The sequence below is a fragment of the Pleurodeles waltl genome, chromosome 3_1, assembly GCF_031143425.1.
Source record: "Pleurodeles waltl isolate 20211129_DDA chromosome 3_1, aPleWal1.hap1.20221129, whole genome shotgun sequence".
NCBI lineage: Eukaryota > Metazoa > Chordata > Amphibia > Caudata > Salamandridae > Pleurodeles > Pleurodeles waltl.
The window spans coordinates 1,647,624,769-1,647,643,640 of record NC_090440.1 but is presented as its reverse complement, the minus strand read 5'-3'; the positions used below and the strand labels follow the sequence as shown (position 1 = coordinate 1,647,643,640).

Below are 18,872 nucleotides of genomic sequence, written 5' to 3'. Positions count from 1 at the left end.
TAACAAGTGCATTCTGGAGGTTTAAACAGAAAAAGCCAGGAACCAAACAGCTATATTAGTCCAGAAATCTAGTGCTCAAGAAGTATGTGGCATTTATGTCTCTTGCCCAGAGGAATCACGTCCTTACTGAAGCACAGGATTCCCCCATCTCACTTATATAACATTTCAGGAGCACTATTGGATGTGGTAATGTAATTTCTTTTGGAATGCTCCATAAACAGATATTGGAAGGCACTGGAATGTTTTGGTACACGGTAATTAATTAAAGGTGTAAAATGTCTTTCATATTTTTTATAAAAAGGAATAAACAATTAAAAACATAAATACCGCCTGTTGAACTGATCTTCACAAGTATCAATCCTTCACTAGAACCCAGTTTATCTGCTACAGCACTGATCACTTCCTTCACAGAAGAAGATACTTGCACACGTATCGTAGTGTAGGTATGGTCAATGCAGTAAACCTTAAATAGAACTATTCAAAGAAAAAATAGAAGAATAATTACACATGACAATAATATCGCACGCACTACAATTAATGATTCATATAGTTCATAAAACTGTTTCTTTAGCCTATACAGCGACTATAAAAATCAGGAAGTGGTCACTACAAAACTTTTTCACATTGGTAATATACATCTACACACACAAAAGGTTGGATTGCTGTTCAGAATTCCTCAATCCTGATTTTGAGATGTTCTGAACTCCCCTTATGACTTCGGGAAATTTTCTAGTATTACAGCACACCCACAGACGTAAATTATGGGGAAAGGGTGGGAGCATGGATGGCACCAGAATAGTAGGTGGGTGGCTGCTGGGACTGTCGTGTATAACCCCAAAAGTCCCCACTAAGGGCCCGTGTAATTACTGATTCACCAAGAATTGACTTTTCGGCATAATCAGTTATTGCAAGCAATGTGGGAATACAACACATTCTCAGAAAGTAATCCGACCCCTAGGGTTCTTAACCAGCCAGATACTGGTTGTTTTTCTATGTAAAAATGGGCCTAAAATTGGGATCTGGGTGAAGTTTCAAGTGGCAATTCCGCATTTCTCATTGGCCCGGCAGAGAAATACTGACGAGATGGTATTCCTGCATCTGGAGACTACAGATACCCCACATGCCAGGCTTCAGGGGTACTTATTCTGCATTGGTGTTCCATTACTCCTGGTGGCAAAAGTAACATCTTCAATTATATTTCAAACATATCCAATGGTTTTAATGTTCTAGTTGTGCACGTAGGGGCCTATTTAGCGATTAGCTGATGAGGGACATCCACCATATTTTGCTGGATGTCCTGTGCTCCTGTTCAGAGTGTCTACCTAGGTATACAGTCTACATAACAGCCTTAATCTTAGGTCAAAACGGCAGAGTAAATTTGAGATGGTTTGTTAAATGTTTCATGTTTGGTAAAATACTGTCAGCACTACTATCACTGAAACATTATTATTTACGTTTGTGTAGAACGTGGTTATAAGGGATCCCATCAGATTATGAGGCATCCCAATTTATATAATGTCTTGTGACCCACATTTCTAGCCGTAGCTGTTTAAATAAAGAAAATGGGTCCTTCCACCTTCCACACATTTGCTGCATTATGTGTATTCACCTGGTCAGCCTTAAGCACAACGCCACTAGGGTGGTGTTGTGCTTAAGGCTGACCAGGAGAATACACATAATGAGGTAAATCAGTCTATCTAATGGAATGGGCAACCCAGTCTTAGACCCTGGAAATGGAAAGTGGGTCCCTGTTGTGTCATATAAGGGAATTCCATGAGATCCCATGAGAACGGATCATCTGTCACTTCTGAGCCATCTTACACAGGAAAAAGGAAGCCCATTATTACAGCAAATGGTCATTGTCTTCAATGAGCCATGGTGAGGAAGACCATTCAAGCTGGACTCAGTTAAGAGAAGTATCAGCTTTTTCAAAGTATGGGAGAAATCATTCCTACAAACCGAGCAGAAAGACAATGCAAAACATATCACTGTGAAGTAGGGAGCCACATCCCTTAAGAGCATTAGTTATTTTATCAGCCATTATGCAGACATCTGACCCATCGGGTATAAAATAAAGCATTGACCATGTCCCTGGAATATCATTTCCTGACCTCCAGGATCACTGGAGCCATGATTCTAGAATGTTCCAAGTGGTGAACTCAGGTCCACAGATCTTGCAGCTGGAAAATCTAGGTTCAGCTATACTGGCCAATTATGATTGAGCAGAGCAGAATCCACTCTACTAAACTCGTAATCAAGGCCTTAGTGTGGCATACATCTTTTAGAAGGTTAGATCTGCCATGGCACAAGTTTAAAAGTAGTGCATGCTATTCAGGTCTTCAAGGGAAACTATGGATGTTTCTCTCATTTCAAGCTGAATTCCACATTGCAGTGTTGATAACTAAAATTAAACATCTTACATATACACTTTATAATTATAATATTGAGTTCCTGATTTTGGCTCCACAAAAAGGGATCTGATCTTGCAACAAATACTGGAACAATGTTAACTTTGTAAAATTATGTCAAACCATTGACAATACCAAGGCTACAGTGTCTAACAGGTGACAATTGGGATGAGCGGTTTAGGTTATTTTCTGTTAAGACTTCAAGATATAGGGAGTACCGAGCTTGGTAAATTTTCTTGTGGTCAGTAAAACAAGAGAAATGTGAAGTATTAGTTTTGGTTTATGATAAGTTCATGGTAAGAGCATTTCTTTTATTAAATGTATGTTACTGATTAAAAGCCTCTGAAGGCCTATCAGGATTTGAGACTGAGGATCAGATTGTCAGCAAACGCAAAGTAGGCAGGATTTGTTTTTCCTAAAGTGTGAGGAAATTGTCCTCTAAATCGAATACACTGGGCAACTCAGACACTTATAATGAGTAGAATGGCATGCATTCTTCATGATACTCGTAACAGAAAGCACGGGACAAAGACCTTGTAAACTGGAAAGTGTAATCCAAACCCAGGGTTGAAAGTGAAGCTTTACCATTAAGTACAGTAATGTAGAGTGGTAGAAATTGGGTCTCTGGTTGGCAGAGGTATGTACCTTATCCAAGTAGGGACCCTAATCCTAGTCAGGGTAAATCAGATACATAACGTAAATTAACTTGTGTTCACACTGTGTTAGCTAGGCACAGAGCAGGCAGGTGTAACTTAGAAGGCAATGTGTAAAGTATTTGTGCAACACATCATTACAGCAACAGAGTGAAAGACAACACAAAAGACTCACCACCAGTTTAGAAAACTAGAAAATACTTAGCTGATTAAAATAAGTCCAAAACAACAAAAATTCAATCAGTAAAAGCCAAGACATTAATGTTTACGGGTTTACTGTGAAAACAGTGCTTAGAAGTCTATAGCAGTAGAACTAACCAGAACCTCAGTGGTTATGCTCTCTCTGCTTTCCACATTTGTCACTAACAGGCTAGTGACTAAATTTACCAATTCACATTAGCATACTGGTACACCCATATAATTCCCTAGTATATGGTACTGAGGTACCCAGGGTATTGGGGTTCCAGGAGATCCCTATGGGCTGCAGCATTTCTTTTTCCACCCTAAGGGAGCTCTGACAATTCTTACACAGGCCTGCCACTGCAGCCTGCATGAAATAACGTCCACGTTATTTCACAGCCATTTACCACTGCACTTAAGTAACTTATAAGTCACCTATATGTCTAACCTTCACCTGGTGAAGGTTGGGTGCAAAGTTACTTAGTGTGTGGGCACCCTGGCACTAGCCAAGGTGCCCCCACATCGTTCAGGGCAAATTTCCCGGACTTTGTGAGTGCGGGGACACCATTACACACGTGCACTGTACATAGGTCACTACCTATGTACAGTGTCACAATGGTAACTCCAAACATGGCCATGTAACATGTCTAAGATCATGGAATTGTCCCCCCAATGCCATTCTGGCATTGGGGGGACAATTCCATGCTCCCCCGGGACGCTAGGACAGAACCCGGGTACTGCCAAACTGCCTTTCCGGATATCCACTGCTGCCAACCCCTCAGACAGGTTTCTGCCCTCCTGGGGTCCAGGCAGCCCTGGTCCAGGAAGGCAGAACAAAGGACTTCCTCTGAGAGAGGGTGTAACACCCTCTCCCTTTGGAAATAGGTATGAGGGCTGGGGAGGAGTAGCCTCCCCCAGCCTCTGGAAATGCTTTGATGGGCACAGGTGGTGACCATCTCTGCATAAGCCAGTCTACACCGGTTCAGGGATCCCCCAGCCCTGCTCTGGTGTGAAACTGGACAAAGGAAAGGGGAGTGACCACTCCCCTGACCTGCACCTCCCAGGGGAGGTGCCCAGAGCTCCTCCAGTGTGTCCCAGACCTCTGCCATCTTGGAAACAGAGGTGTCTGTCTGTGGCACACTGGACTGCTCTGAGTGGCCAGTGCCAGCAGGTGATGTCAGAGGCTCCTTCTGATAGGCTCTTACCTCTCTTGGTAGCCAATCCTCCTTCCTAGGTAGCCAAACCTCCTTTTCTGGCTATTTAGGGTCTCTGCTTTGGGGATCTCACCAGATAACGAATGCAAGAGCTCATCAGAGTTCCTCTGCATCTCCCTCTTCACCTTCTACCAATGGATCGACCGCTGACTGCTCAGGACGCCTGCAAAATCGCAACAAAGTACCAAGACGACTACTAGCAACCTTGTATCGCCTCATCCTGCCGGCTTTCTGGACTGTTTCCAGGTGGTGCATACTCTGGGGGTAGCCTGCCTCCTCCCTGCACCAGGAGCTCTGAAGAAATCTCCAGTGGGTCGACGGAATCTTCCCCCTGCAACTGCAGGCACCAAAAGACTGCATCACCGATCCTCTGGGTCCCCTCTCAGAACGACGAGCGTGGTCCCTGGAACTCAGCAACTCTGTCCAAGTGACTCCCACAGTCCAGTGACGCTTCAGTCCAAGTTTGGTGGAGGTAAGTCCTTGCCTCCCCACACTAGACTGCATTGCTGGGTACCGCGTGATTTGCAGCTGCTCCGGCTCCTGTGCACTCTTCCAGGATTTCCTTCATGCACATCCAAGCCTGGGTCCCGACACTCCTTCCCGCAGTGCACAACCTTCTGAGTTGTCCTACGGCATTGTGGGACTCCCTTTTGTGACTTCGTGTGGACTCCAGTTCACTCTTCTTCCAAGTGCCTGTTCAGGTACTTCTGTGGGTGCTGCCTGCTTCTGTGAGGGCTCCCTGAGTTGCTGGGCGCCCCCTCTGTCTCCTCCTCCAAGTGGCGACATCCTGGTCCCTCCTGGGCCACGGCAGCACCCAAAAACCTCTACCACGACCCTTGCAGCTAGCAAGGCTTGTTTGCAGTCTTTCTGCGTGGGAACACCTCTGCAAGCTTCATCGCGATGTGGGACATCCGTCTTCCAAAGGAAAAGTCCCTAGCTCTCTTCTTTCTTGCATAACTCCAAGCTTCTTCCATCCGGTAGCAACTTCCTTGCACCCTCAGCTGGCATTTCCTGGGCTCCTGACCACTCTCGACACTGTCGCGACTATTGGACTTGGTCCCCTTGTCTTACAGGTACTCCAGTCCGGAAATCCACTGTTGTTGCATTGCTGGTGTTTGTTCTTCCTGCAGAAACCCCCTATCACGACTTCTGTGCTCACTGGGGGTAGTAGGTGCACTTTACACCTACCTTTCAGGGTCTTCGGTGGGCTATTTTTCTAACCCTCATTGTTTTCTTACAGTCCCAGCGACCCTCTACAAGCTCACATAGGTTTGGGGTCCATTCGTGGTTCGCATTCCACTTTTGGAGTATATGGTTTGTGTTGCCCCTATACCTATGTGCTCCTATTGCAATCTATTGTAATTCTACACTGCTTGCATTACTTTTCTTGCTATTACTTACCTAATTCTGGTTTGTGTACATATATCTTGTGTATATAACTTATCCTCATACTGAGGGTACTCACTGATATACTTTTGGCATATTGTCATAAAAATAAAGTACCTTTATTTTTAGTAATCCTGTGTATTGTGTTTTCTTATGATATTGTGCATATGACACCAGTGGTATAGTAGGAGCTTTACATGTCTCCTAGTTCAGCCTAAGCTGCTTTGCCAGAGCTACCTTCTATCAGCCTAAGCTGCTAGAAACACCTCTTCTACACTAATAAGGGATAACTGGACCTGGCACAAGGTGTAAGTACCTCTGGTACCCACTACAAGCCAGGCCAGCCTCCTACACAAGGTACCGGTGCAAATCTAAAATCCAGGCCGAAGGTGATGGACGGGAGGCCAGCTACAGAACTCACACAGGGTCCGCTAAACAGTAGCTTTGTTGGAGCAATGTGTTGATATTTCTGTTGCACTCAGGGTGATGCATCGTTGTTAGGCCTGTAGAATTGGATGTAATGCATCACTGGTGGGCCACGCAGAGCATTGTTGTCAGGGCACGTAGTAGGTGAAGCCACTGATGTTGGGTTGATTTTTCTGCCGCACTCAGGGCGATGCATAGCTTTTTGAAGTTTCTAGCTACAGAATACACTTCTGAGGCCCAGGACTGGAGGGGGCACCTCAGGCAAGGGTAGGAATCACAGCAGGACCAGGAGAGTTGCAAGCAGTCTGTAATGTCCCTAAGACTGAAGAGGAGCAGGGGGCAAGCCAACAAGCCCTAGAAGACACTTGTTTTCAAGGATGTACAGAACAAGTCCAGTCCATCTCACTACAGAACAGGAGCAGCAGGCCAAGACAGCAGACTAAACAGCAAAGTGGCAGTCCCTCCTACAGCTCAGCACACAGCAGCAGAAGGCAAACACAGCAATGCAGTTTCAGAGTAGCAGTCCCTCCTGCCAGCACAGCAGTCTTTCTTCCTAGCAGAGTGTCCTTGGTTCCAGCAGAGATCTTATTTGGTGGGGTTTGGGATCCAGTATTTATACTTTGGTGTCCTGGTGCTGAAGGTGGGAAAAACTTCCAGGACTTCCTTTGAAGTCCGCAAGTTCCCTGTCGCACCCTCCCTGGCTACAGACACTCTACAGGGGGTTCTACAGCCCTTTGTGTGAGGAGAGGCATGACCCTAATCAGGAGTAAGTGAAGCAGTGCTAAGTTCTGCCCCCTGTCAAGCCAGTTAATGGCCCATCAGGGTGGTGATAGGCCATCAGTATACAAATGTCACACCAAAGCTCCTTTTGTTTGTGAGTATCTAGATGGAATGCACAAAGTCCAGCTGTCATTTACACCAGACCTGTAGTCAGAGACAGGAAGAGGCACAGAATGGGTAGAGTAAGAAAATGCCAACTTTCTAAAAGTAACATTTTCAGACAGACAATTGAAAATTCGACTTTACCATTAGTTGCGATTTTTAATTGTGAGTCCAGGGACACCAAACACCAAATTTCTATCTTTTCTCATTTGGAAATTACATGTAAAATATGTTTTAAGGTAATCACAATGCTATCCTATGGCAGAAATAGTCCTTGCAATAGTGAAAACGGAGTTTGAGAGTTTTCACTATCTGGACATGTTGAACTTTAAAGTGCGTGTCCAACTTTTCAAATACACTGCACCCTGCCCTTGGGGCTGAATGGGGCCTACCTTAGGGGTGACTTACATTAATAAGAAGGAAGGTTTGGGCCTGGCAAGTAAAGTCAGACAACAGGATGTCAGAGGGCAAAAGGTTAGGGGAGATGACGCCAAGGATGCGAGGTCTTACATAGATATATAAACCTACCTTTGTAGTTTAAGCCAAAATTGAGCTGTGGCACCACAATCAAAAGCTGAGCTATATTCTGTATAAAAACACATACAATCAAGTCAAGTATCCTTTTTGTTTTAGAAGCTGTTCCTCTTACTGCCAAGTTATTACCCTCAAAACACCCATAGCAGCTCCTCTGTAATGGGTGAGGAGCGTTGCCCCGCTGACTCAGAGCCTGCAGCTGAGCCAGTCTGTGCAGGGAGAGGTGGGGGGGGGCATGGGAGAGGGGAGGAGGGAGTGGAGTGCGCTTAATTGTGAATGTCTGTTTGGCTGACCATTCTAGGCCAGCCAAACAAACATGCGCAGTTAGGTTTCTCCAGCCCAGCTGTATATGCCAGCCAGGTTGGAGAAACAGCACAGACTCCCTGTACCTGAACAAGCGCTTGCGGTGAACCAGCCCATTTAGGCCAATCCCCACACTACTCTCATGCTTGATTATACCATGAGAGCAGCAAAGGGATTGCACAGTGGATCTTTGGTGCTGTCTCAGGGGCTGCTGGGACCAGGAACAGAGAAGCGTGAGGAAGCCGGAGGCACCAGGTAAGTGATTTTTTTATTATTAACCCCCACACACTCCCCCTCCTGCATACTTCCCCCGTGCTCCCCTAGTGCCTCCTCCACCCGCCCCACTATTTTTAATTTGTTTTGCCCGTCTGCTGCAAAACAGCAGCGTTTATGGAGAATCTTTGGGGCACAGTTCAGTAATTGAGTTCCAGAAGAACCCGAGCAGTAAATTCTTCAAGAGTATCTTTGGAAATATATTCCTTTTAGAGTTGAGCAAGACAACAAGCCAAAAGCTACCAGGCTCGGTTATAGGCCCTTGCTTATCAATCAGATGCAAAACTAATCTCCTCATGAGGATTAAATAATTCACATAAGAAAAGATATTTGAAAATTCAGTGCTTGAGGGAGCACTTCGTAAGGATTAGGTCTAAAAACACAGCAATTGGCAGGCTATATCGACTGAAAGACTTGGGATTCCCAGCTTAGTTTAATTACTTTTGAAACCTAAGTTGCAGGGATGAATTCTGCTCCATTGTTCAGCTTTTCTATAGGTTCGAAATTGCCCCCAATTTACTTGAGTACAACAGAACTATCTAAGTTTGCCACTTTTCAATGGAATTATAAAGACACAAAAGGACTATAATCTCTTAGAATGACCCAGTACTATGGTCACTTTGCCATCAAGTCCAAATTCTACCTGACACTGGCATGGTTCTTTTGAAGCTAGGCACTGTTCCAGCAGACTGTCGCAGGACAGTCGGTCACCCACATCTTAGTCACTAGCAAGCTTGACTACAGCACCACCCTCTACACCGGCATCTCAACTAGAAACATAAAAAAACTACAACTCATCCAGAACACCACCGCCAGACTCATCCTGGACCTCCCTCACTGAGAACACATCTCCCAACACCTGAGGACCCTCCACTGGCTACCGGTGGAGAAGAGAATCACCTTCAAGCTTTTCACCCACATGTACAAGGCCATACACAATGCAGAACCAGCCTTCCTGAACCACTGCATCTTCTTTCACATTCCCGCCAGATCACTCCGCTCCACCCAGATGGCTCTGGCCACCATCCCTTGCTTCCGCAAAACCACCGCCGGAGGACGATCCTTCACCCACATTGCAGCAAAGAACTGGAAAAACCTCCCCCTGCACCTCAGAAAAAGCCCGTCGCTCACCATCTTCAGGAAGAACCTCAAGATGTGGCTCTTCGGATGACCACGGGCCCACCCACCCCGAGAGCCTTGAGATCCTCATGGAAGAGTAGCTGCGCTATACAAATATTGATTGCTTTATTGACTGATTGATCGCAGTAGAGAAACTAACGACTTTGATCTAAATACATATATTTTGATGAATATTTGTCCACTGTCATAGACTTTAATGGGCTATCAGAATAAAATGTATTTTAAGACTCAAAACCTAAAACTCCATTGGATGGTTACCTATATTCACGTCATTGAGGGTTATTTGCTCTCTCACTTATTGTTTTAGTGATTTTTTTTCTCAATAAAATTACACTATTTCTAAACAGCTTTCCTTTTGTATGGATTAAGGCTGTTTACAGCTTAACTGTTTTGTACTGCTGCTTGCTTTTTGTGTCCTTCATCACTGCTTGCAAGATCAAAGGGTATGGTTTAGATTGCGGCGGAGGAGTTACTCCGTCACAAACAGGACGCATTTCCTGTCCACCTTAATGCAATCCCATTATATCCTATGAGTATTGTAACATGGCGGATCCTCCAGGATCTAAATCAGTCCCTAAGTCTTGCAATCTGCCAAGGTGTGAAAAGGAAACACCACCGGACCTCATAAAGCCTTTGTGCACATCTGTTAGTGAATAGTTTGTGTTGTTTGAAAGCATGTGCATAGCACAACTCCTTCACCTCTGTGTGGCTTGTGAAATCACCACAGGGCATTGTTCTTAAAATAAAGACATCTAGAATCAACGCTTACAATATTAAAATGAAATCCTACATTTCGTTCTCTCCTTGTTTTTTAACATATTCATTTTTGGAAATCAAGACTTTTTTTGAGTGTCTGAAATCGAGGTAAATGCAGGAACCAACCCCCATCAAAAGTATACAATGTTTAATTTAATCTGGAGTTTCTGGCATCTGAAAGCAGCCCAAAACTTCAGCTAAAAATCCAGGTCGCAATAATGAATTGTTGGGGAATCAGGACTGGAATTACCTATTCCCTGGATAATTACTCCTTTCTTACTGGAACCTCATGGTCCATAGTGTAATGGGCTGGAATTCGCCCTGCTCTGAGTCCTCTGTATCACCAGCAATGGCCCATTGTTCGTCATTTGTAGTGAAGGATACAGTGTTAACTCTTTTGCTATTAATCTAAGACCAAACCAAAGACCTAAGCCATGGATACTCAAAATACGGCCCACTGGCCACTGACCTTCACATGCGGCCCCTTGGGCAAAAGGAGCGCTAGGCAGCTATTTGCTAGACTCTGCAATAACAATAAAAATATTAAATAGACACACAATCATTTATTTCAAACTTATTTGGTGTTAAAGAAAGGAAGTTACTAGGGACTCCTGAACTTAACTTTAGAAACGCCTTCATTTTTAAAGACATCTTGCAGCACAAGTGTAAAACTAAGACAGTCTCTTCAAAATTAAAAAAGTGTATTTAGTTAACATGCTGAACCTTTTCGCCTTAGTACAATTTATTTTATCAGTGCATTGAGTAGTATTCATTTGAAAGTGATAGTTTTCAAACATAAATTTGGAAACATTAATTTTTCCCTTACCCTGATAACACCACCAATAGTAAATTAAAGAGGCAAGTCACTTGGTATGTGCACTTTATGGGTGGCCTGGGTTCCTATCATACATGAACAACATTATAGTTTATTAAATCAAACATAGAAGCAGGTTTTGTGCAGCGCATACCATGAATCATGTATTTTGAGGTCATTAAATGTGATAATACAGAAAAAAGAGGGAAAGTGTGACTAAACAATTGCCTAGGATCACACAATTTGGAAAAGTGGGTAAGCCGGGATTAATTCCAGGTTTTCTGGTTTCCCAATGTTTATTTCAGCCACTAGATGTATATCATATGCTTCTCCTGCACCTACCTTGCCACCAATCCCCCCAGCCACCCCACCCGACTGCAACTGCCCTGGCATCAATGCGGCCCCCAGTCATGTCACAGACCAAACTTCTTGCCCCCGGGAAAATGTTTGTGAGTACCCATGACCTAAGCCATATTTGGGAGAGGTTATGCAAATGAAAGCTTATTAGAGATGCACATCATGAACCACAGTAATACTGTGAAAATAAATAGAGATCATTGAACCCAAATTGTGCTGAAAAGGGTAAAAAAAAGATCACAGATAAATGCAACGCCCTTGAAAACAGCACATTTATGAGGTGAAGGTCTCATTTTGAGTGCGATGGCGAGGCTGGATCAAACGGCGTTTACGTCGAATCTGAATAAATGTCGTCATTAGAGAGAGGAACAGAACTTAACAGGCAAAGCAAATGGAAAAAATGCAGAACTAACAGCGCGGTCCTCCAAACACCCTTTCATTTTCCGGTTAAGATAATGTGCAGCAACTAAATGAGCGACACGTAGTTAAACAGAGAAAAAAGATTGTTTAGACGAGAGGGGCACTGCATATTTGTATGCAGTCATTAAACTAAATATGGAAATTGTAGCATCTGTTCAACACAGACACAAACACTCCCCAGCCGGTGGTGTGTCTTGCTGGAAAAATAGTTGAAAATAAAACAAGTAACAATATTTTTTCCCTAAACACTTTTCTATGAATCTTTCTCTCACAGCTTAGGATCTCGGACTTACGTGTGAGGCACTGATGTAGCCTAACAGACAGGAGTGAGCGGGGTTGTGGGGGATGGGTTGGCTGTGGGGGGTGGGTTGGCAGAGCGTGGAAGTTCCCAAGTACTTCTCAAGAACTTTCTGGAAGGCAGGCATCGAACGAACTGCTGAGAACGCTGTCCAGATATTTTTATCCTGTGACAAAACGAGTAAGTCATTCTTAGCAGGCCTCTGACACACGGTTACTATTGCGCTGAGCTGCTGCCAAGCTGTGCGTTGTTTTCTTGCATGGCTAAGATATAAAATGTCATTTGTCCTTTGGGTAATATACTTAATAAGCAACTAATAAAATCAGATTATCTTCTAATTACTTCTGATTTGCTCCAGAGGGAAACTGTGTCATGGTAGAAGGCATCAACACTATAACAACTCTCGTTATATAATGGAGCAGCAAATTTACATATTTATCTGTTTTGTTGCTCAATATGCAAGGAGTTTAAAGATAAATATGATTTCTTTCAAAGAAAAAACGGTGATAGTTTCTTGTTGACACAGACACCCAGAAAAATCACTGTAAATATAGCAGTGTTGCTACAGAAGCTGAGAGATGAAACAAAGGACCCCACAGAATATGCAGTGCATTAGGTCTAACAGGGCACAAGTCCTAAAAAACAGAAGTAAGAGGACTAACCAAGTCAGGCAGTATGCAAGTGACATCACCTTGCGTGACATCACGGCACATGCCACTGCATGTGGAATCACTGGAAACACAACCCACAAACTCATAGGAAGTGACAACACAAGAAGAAACATCAGATTATTAGACCTCAAGCATGTTTAGTAGGAGTGTCCTGCACATTTGAACACAATTACATTTTTAATATACAAGATTTTCAATCAGGGTTGTGCCAAAAAAGGGACGCAACCCTGACACAAAATCTAGGCCTCTACTTATACGTTTATTTTTTAAAACCCTACCACAGAGAAATTGGCACCGAGGAGAAACATGGCAGTAAATCTGTGCTGCTTAATTAGTTGCAAAGTGTGCACATTAAAATATCTTATGGGGTTAAGACACCTGCTGCAGAGATCCTTGTGTGGCAACTAAATCTCAGGGAATAATAATAATGGCAAAATAATTCTGGAGTTTAAAGTATTTCCTGGAGAGATCTGTGTTTTGTCAACTCCTAGTTTTGAATCAAAGTAGCATAGAGGGTTAATATGTCTCCTGCAAAGCACATTATGAAACACGCTGATGAGAGATTTTTATTTTATGTAAATGGGTAAGTGGGTTACTGCTCTTAACACAGAGATCCTTTTGTTACTTGCAGCTCATATATTGTAATCCTTCAAATATAGCACAGTGAGCGATGAAGGACATGTGGCTCCTACACTTTGTAACTCTCATTGTCTTATGTAACACATCCTGCACCAGAGGTCTCCAGCCGTTCCTATAATGAGAGCTACTTCTGATGAATTAAAACCATCCTCAGCTACTCTCTACTATAGGGATTAGATCGGGGTAAATAAAACTCAGACAACAAGCGCTAATCCTTGAGAACGCCAGTTCTACAATGATCTTAAAGCATTTAAGAGTAATATCAGGAAAGGCTTACCTATGGGGTCCCCAGGCACCAGATTTGTCCCTTCATTCTTGTTTAGGAATTAACTCCATGAGGTGAGTGTCTGGGTCAGTCTGATTGACTCTTTAGCTTACAATACGTGGGATGACAAAGCTCTCATTTGAAAGCCAAATCCCCAAATACTTTCATTACCTGTCTGTTTGGCCTGAAGTTCATTGATTCATGATTCAGAAAGTTATTTTTCAAAAATATGTATTTCCAAGGACCTACATTAATGTGTTTTGCCCAGTAGATGTACATTTCATAGCTCTCTACAATTAATAGTATAGCTGCAGTAACCCCTAGGCTCAAGAGCATTACGTGAGAAAGTCGTGGAAATAAAATCAATGCATGATGGGAAGGGAGGAAAGATGGAACAAATTATTTAGTCATGAAAGAAACAAAGGGAGAGAAGGTCGAAAGCAGAAAAAGTTGCAAAGGACAAACAGAAGAATAAAATTACAAAGAGAGAAGAAGAGGTGGAAAAGGGGAAAAAGGGGAACAGGAGCAAAGAAAAGGTAGAGCAGAGAAGAAAAGTAAAAAAAGAAAATAAGGAAAAGAAAGAAACAGCAAATGAATGGAAAAGAACAAATGGAGAAAATATAAGGTGAAACAGAGAGAAAAAAGTGAGAGCAAAAGAATGAAATGTTCAAAAAAGAGAAGAGAAGACAAGCAGAACCACACGAGAAGGAACAGAAAGAAGGAATAAAAAAGGGAAGAAAGAATGGAGGAGATGAGAACAAAGGGAGAGGAGAATAGCAGAAGAAAATGGAAAATGAGAGAAAAGAAAATGAGAAAAAGGAGAAAAAGAGGGAAATGAAAGAAAAAATCTAGCAAATGAAAGAAGAAGGAGAAAAGTGGGAGCCAGAAAGAAGGGAAGAGAATGGGAGAAAGAAAGGAGAAAATGGAAAAAAATGAATGAGAATGTAAGAAGTTGAAGGAGAAAAGGAGAGAAAAGGAGATGAGAAAAGGAGAGAAAAGTGAAGGAACAGAGAAACAGAAGAGAAACAAAAGAACATAAGAAAAAGAGAAAAGGATTAGGGGCGAATGGAAGATGAAAATAAGAATAGAAGGAAACGAGAAATAAGGAGTGAATAAAATGAGAAGGGTAGAAGGATCAAAAAAAGAAACAGGAAAAGAAGAGAGGGAATTCAGAAAAGAAAAAAGAAGTAAAGGAGAAGGAGAACTAAATGACAGAAATGAAAGAGGATAGGGGAAAAAGGAAGTAGAGTGTAGAAAGGACTAGTGAAAAAGAGAAAGGTATGAGAAAACGTGAGAGAACCAAAGGAGAAAAAGAGAGCTAGAGAAGGAAAAAGAAACTCCGTCCCAGCACTGAGAACTTTCACATTAGCTTTTTCATTTATGAATAAAGAAGCTAAAGCATAAATAAAAATAATTCTTTCTGTGCTGCATATACCTGCAGGATTAGCATGCTAACCCTCACAGAACTAAAAGGAGTGCTTTTTAAAGTGGTGTCTTAACAATTGGGTGCTGCAAATTCAAGGAGACTGACAGGCAGTTTTGATTTTTGAGCTACTCAGAGCATGCAGCGACCTACTAGTAGCTTGTGATCGACCTGTTGGAGACCCCTGTCCTACACATTGATTTACACACATAAGGTTTATTGTTAACATATATAATTTATATGTGTGATGTAAAGCACTCTGACACCCTGCATTGGGATGAGAAGCGCTATAGTACTATAAAATAAATAAAACAAAATAATAGTATTTAAATTGTTAATTGTCTAATTACTGGGATAGACCAACACATATGACATTTCTTACAGTGTATGCATATTATTATCTGCAGGGACTGAACAATGACAAAAGCATGCCTCTCTCAAGTATCTATAAAGTGATAAGTTGAGTGCTTTTGTTTCCCCTCCATTGCATTTAGGTGTGAGGCTCCCAATAGCTCACAGCCAGGATACTCCAACAAAAGGAGGCCTAATGGCCCCTTAATTTTGGTCTTTGTTATGGGCCCAGCAGGAATCTGAGAAGCCCTCCCCCCAGGCTGCATGCTGCTGCGTGAAATGAAAGCAGACAATGTGCAGGCGCTGCTGAATATGTACCGGGGCAAGTTTAGCATATTTCTGTGAGACCCAACCTCATGGCAGGGTACAGGACTTCTACCCTGTGAAAAGAGTGGGTAGAAGCCGTCCACCCACATGTACACTAGACTTGTGCCCTGAAGTCTAGGGCTGGATGAATTTTTTATTTAAGTGTGCCCCTTTGACACAGCTGTAGTCGTATTTCTAGACTACTGTTTTTCCAAAACATTTCCACATAATGTATGTACCTAGAGAGGCTTTTGGTCAGTGGGCTAAATCCATTTGCCTAATAAACTGTCATTTACACATTGGTTCTGCCCCCCCACAGCATAAGTCTGTACACGCAGTTTACTTACACTGTGAAATAGTTAATTCCTATGCAGTGGCGCATCTGAATCCAAGTGTGTTTTGTTTTATTTTTTCTATATTAACGTTAAATATTAGATATTTGCTTTGCCTGCCCCCCCCAGAACCTCAACTAAATTATCATTTTCCCTCCTCTCCTTTTTAATGTAGTGCTTAATTGACCCTGGAACTTTTTACTAGCCAGCATTTTGACTGCTTGGTTAGATAGTAATTAGGTCGAGCATAGCAGCGCCCAGGCGCTGCTGTTCTCGACATGTTGTAATCTATTCTGTGTGCTTTAACCAAGACCATATCACTCCCATCACTTTCATTGGTTCCTGGGCCTGCCTTTCAAAAATCCCTTGATGTAAATGGTAAATGCTTTACATTTGTCCCGCCTTGAAGCTGGTTTGTTGCCGCCTTGGAGACTGACCCTGTTACATGGACTGTTGCACGATCAGTCATGTACCTTAGTAGGGTGCACTAGTTTTGTTCTTTCGCCTTGCCGCTTCGCGCTGCGTGGCCATATGTTGTTTCCTTCTCTTCTTTGTTTTCATGTGGGGTCTTTTTATTTATTTTGCAGTTTTACAAAGCGCAAGCTCAATACAAAGGTATTACAGTTCTTCACATGAGCACCGGTTACATTATACAAAAACACATTCATTTTTGGTAGCAAAGGGAGATTAAGTGATTTGGCCAGAATTACCGGATGTTGAGTTGGCGCCGAGACTCAAACCGTGCTCCCTAGCTCGAAAGTCAGCAGCTCTGGCCCTTATGTCACATCCTCTCCTCTAGGGCTATTTGTCTGGTGCGTGTTAGGGCAGTCTGGGAATAACTCATTTATTTTATATAGCGCTGTGTCATACAAGTTCTGCCATTTCATATCTGCAAAGCAGGTGTCATTCTTAACAAAATCGCTATAATTCATTTGCATCGACCTTGCAGAGATGAAGAGGTGAAAAGCTATGTCAGGTTTGTAATCTGTGACATTCTCATTCTGTCAAGACCTCTGCAGTGGATGCATTAACCAACTGACTTGAGCAGAGCTTAACACTAGAAGATAGCAAGTGCTCTTGATAACCTCCGGAGGATCACAAACCAAGCACATAGGTTAGTTCTAGCAAGAAGATGGCGAAAGGTGTTGTCTCCAAAATGGTGGAAAAGGAGTCGTGACTCCAGACCCAAGCACTTCATGGCCTCAAGCTTGATAGCAAAAAAATCTAGCAATTGGATGTAAATTGGGTCTCTTCCATTAGAGTTCAGTTAGAAGAGGCAGTCATTTTCCTAACCCTGTAGCGCAAAGAAGGTACCACAAGGGTGCCACAGTGAGATGAGCAGTGTATCATAGGGCACAAAAGAGGAGAAATCTCCATCACTTCCTTCTCTCAGAATTCACTGGTGTCACAGCTTTGACCATCCTCTCACAGCTACTGCGACCTTGCAGATGACACTTCCGGAAGTGCTGTCTAAAACAGCGCTCGAATAGACCTGCAGCATGTTTGGAGAGACCCCACCTCAAACACTCCCCACTGTCGCTGTCACAGGCACAGAGCGCTTCCCCATCATTCTCTGGACTCCTGTGTGTAATGATACATGCATCGTCTGTCACAGTCCAGTAATGTTTATCGTGCTCTCCTCTCTTCCAACCCTAGGCTTCATGTAACCACTCCACTAAGTTCCCATGCATCATTGGATGTAAACTCTATGCATTATTTCCGATTGCTGTGGTTACCAAGTATATGGAATATCAATGTCAAGAAAATATCTTTCTGACCCTTTCTAGTGACCCTTTTCTCACTCCTTCTACTGGTGTTCCTCTAAGTGCTTCACCACTCCTCCCAGTGTCTATATATGTGTGTTTGTTTATATGCATACACATCCCAAGGACTACATCTCGAAGTCAATCCTGGACAGAAACAGTAAAGTCTCCATGGGCAGGAGAACTGTTGTGTTTCACAAACTGTGGCGACCAGGACCAGCCACTGCTTGTACTTATGTAACCCAAATTTATCGTCGTGACTGAAGCCTTCTTTTTTATAAGACAACAAAGAAAGTCTACAAATAGACGCTAAGAGGAGCCCAGATTTGTCACTGGCACAACATTGATAGGCTCGCACAGGTCCGTGGTGGAAACACCCTGGACAACGGAAATAGTGTAGATCATGTGCTTTTTTTTATATTTACAAAATTGCACCATACATTTTGTTGACATTACACATGTTTAAAATTTGAGGTCCATGTAAATTATTTTTATGTAATTTATCTTATGTGGGTATCAAGAAACTCTGACATGGTTATGGACCTACCTTGTATTCCCAAGAAAAACATAAATTTGAATCCTTTTCATAGCCCGAAAAAATTCCAATGAACCAGTCCTATAAGAGCCTCACTGGGCACCACTCGTCTAGGTGAAAAAACACTATGGTCCAAACCCAGGCTTCCCGTTCCACTCTGAGTGGTCCAGATGGCAAAGCCAAGACTTCAAATTTTGAGTAGCCACCCCAACAGAGATAGGTTTCCATTCAAAACCATCAGCAAGTGCACTAATCTATGCACCGAAAAGGCAACGTCAAGGCCCAGGAGATACAGATACATGTATCTGTTCTATAGAGTCCAGTCCTGAGCCGAGGGTTGTCAGGAGACTATTAACCCAAGGTAGTGCTTTAAACGAATACAGAGTATTAGCCCTTCTGTATTTCCATTTAAAACACTAACCCAAGGTCACAGATGTCACACCTCTGGAACCTATCCTTTCGGCCCATCTACCACTGAAGCTCTGTTTCACCAAACTGCTCACATTTAAAGCCTCCTGTTCAGTTACGCTGCCTCTTCTGTAA

General features: G+C 42.9%; 1 protein-coding gene across 4 annotated transcripts in view; it reads right to left on the bottom strand.

The window, feature by feature from the left end:
* RAPGEF4 (Rap guanine nucleotide exchange factor 4) overlaps nucleotides 1–18,872 on the bottom strand; it is a 942,686-nt gene that overhangs the window by 143,900 nt on the left and 779,914 nt on the right. For all 4 annotated transcript variants that reach the window (XM_069225351.1, XM_069225352.1, XM_069225353.1 and 1 more), the window contains one exon: nucleotides 328–474. In XM_069225351.1, the coding sequence (XP_069081452.1) occupies nucleotides 328–474 (147 nt within the window). The remainder of the gene's footprint in view (nucleotides 1–327; nucleotides 475–18,872) is intronic.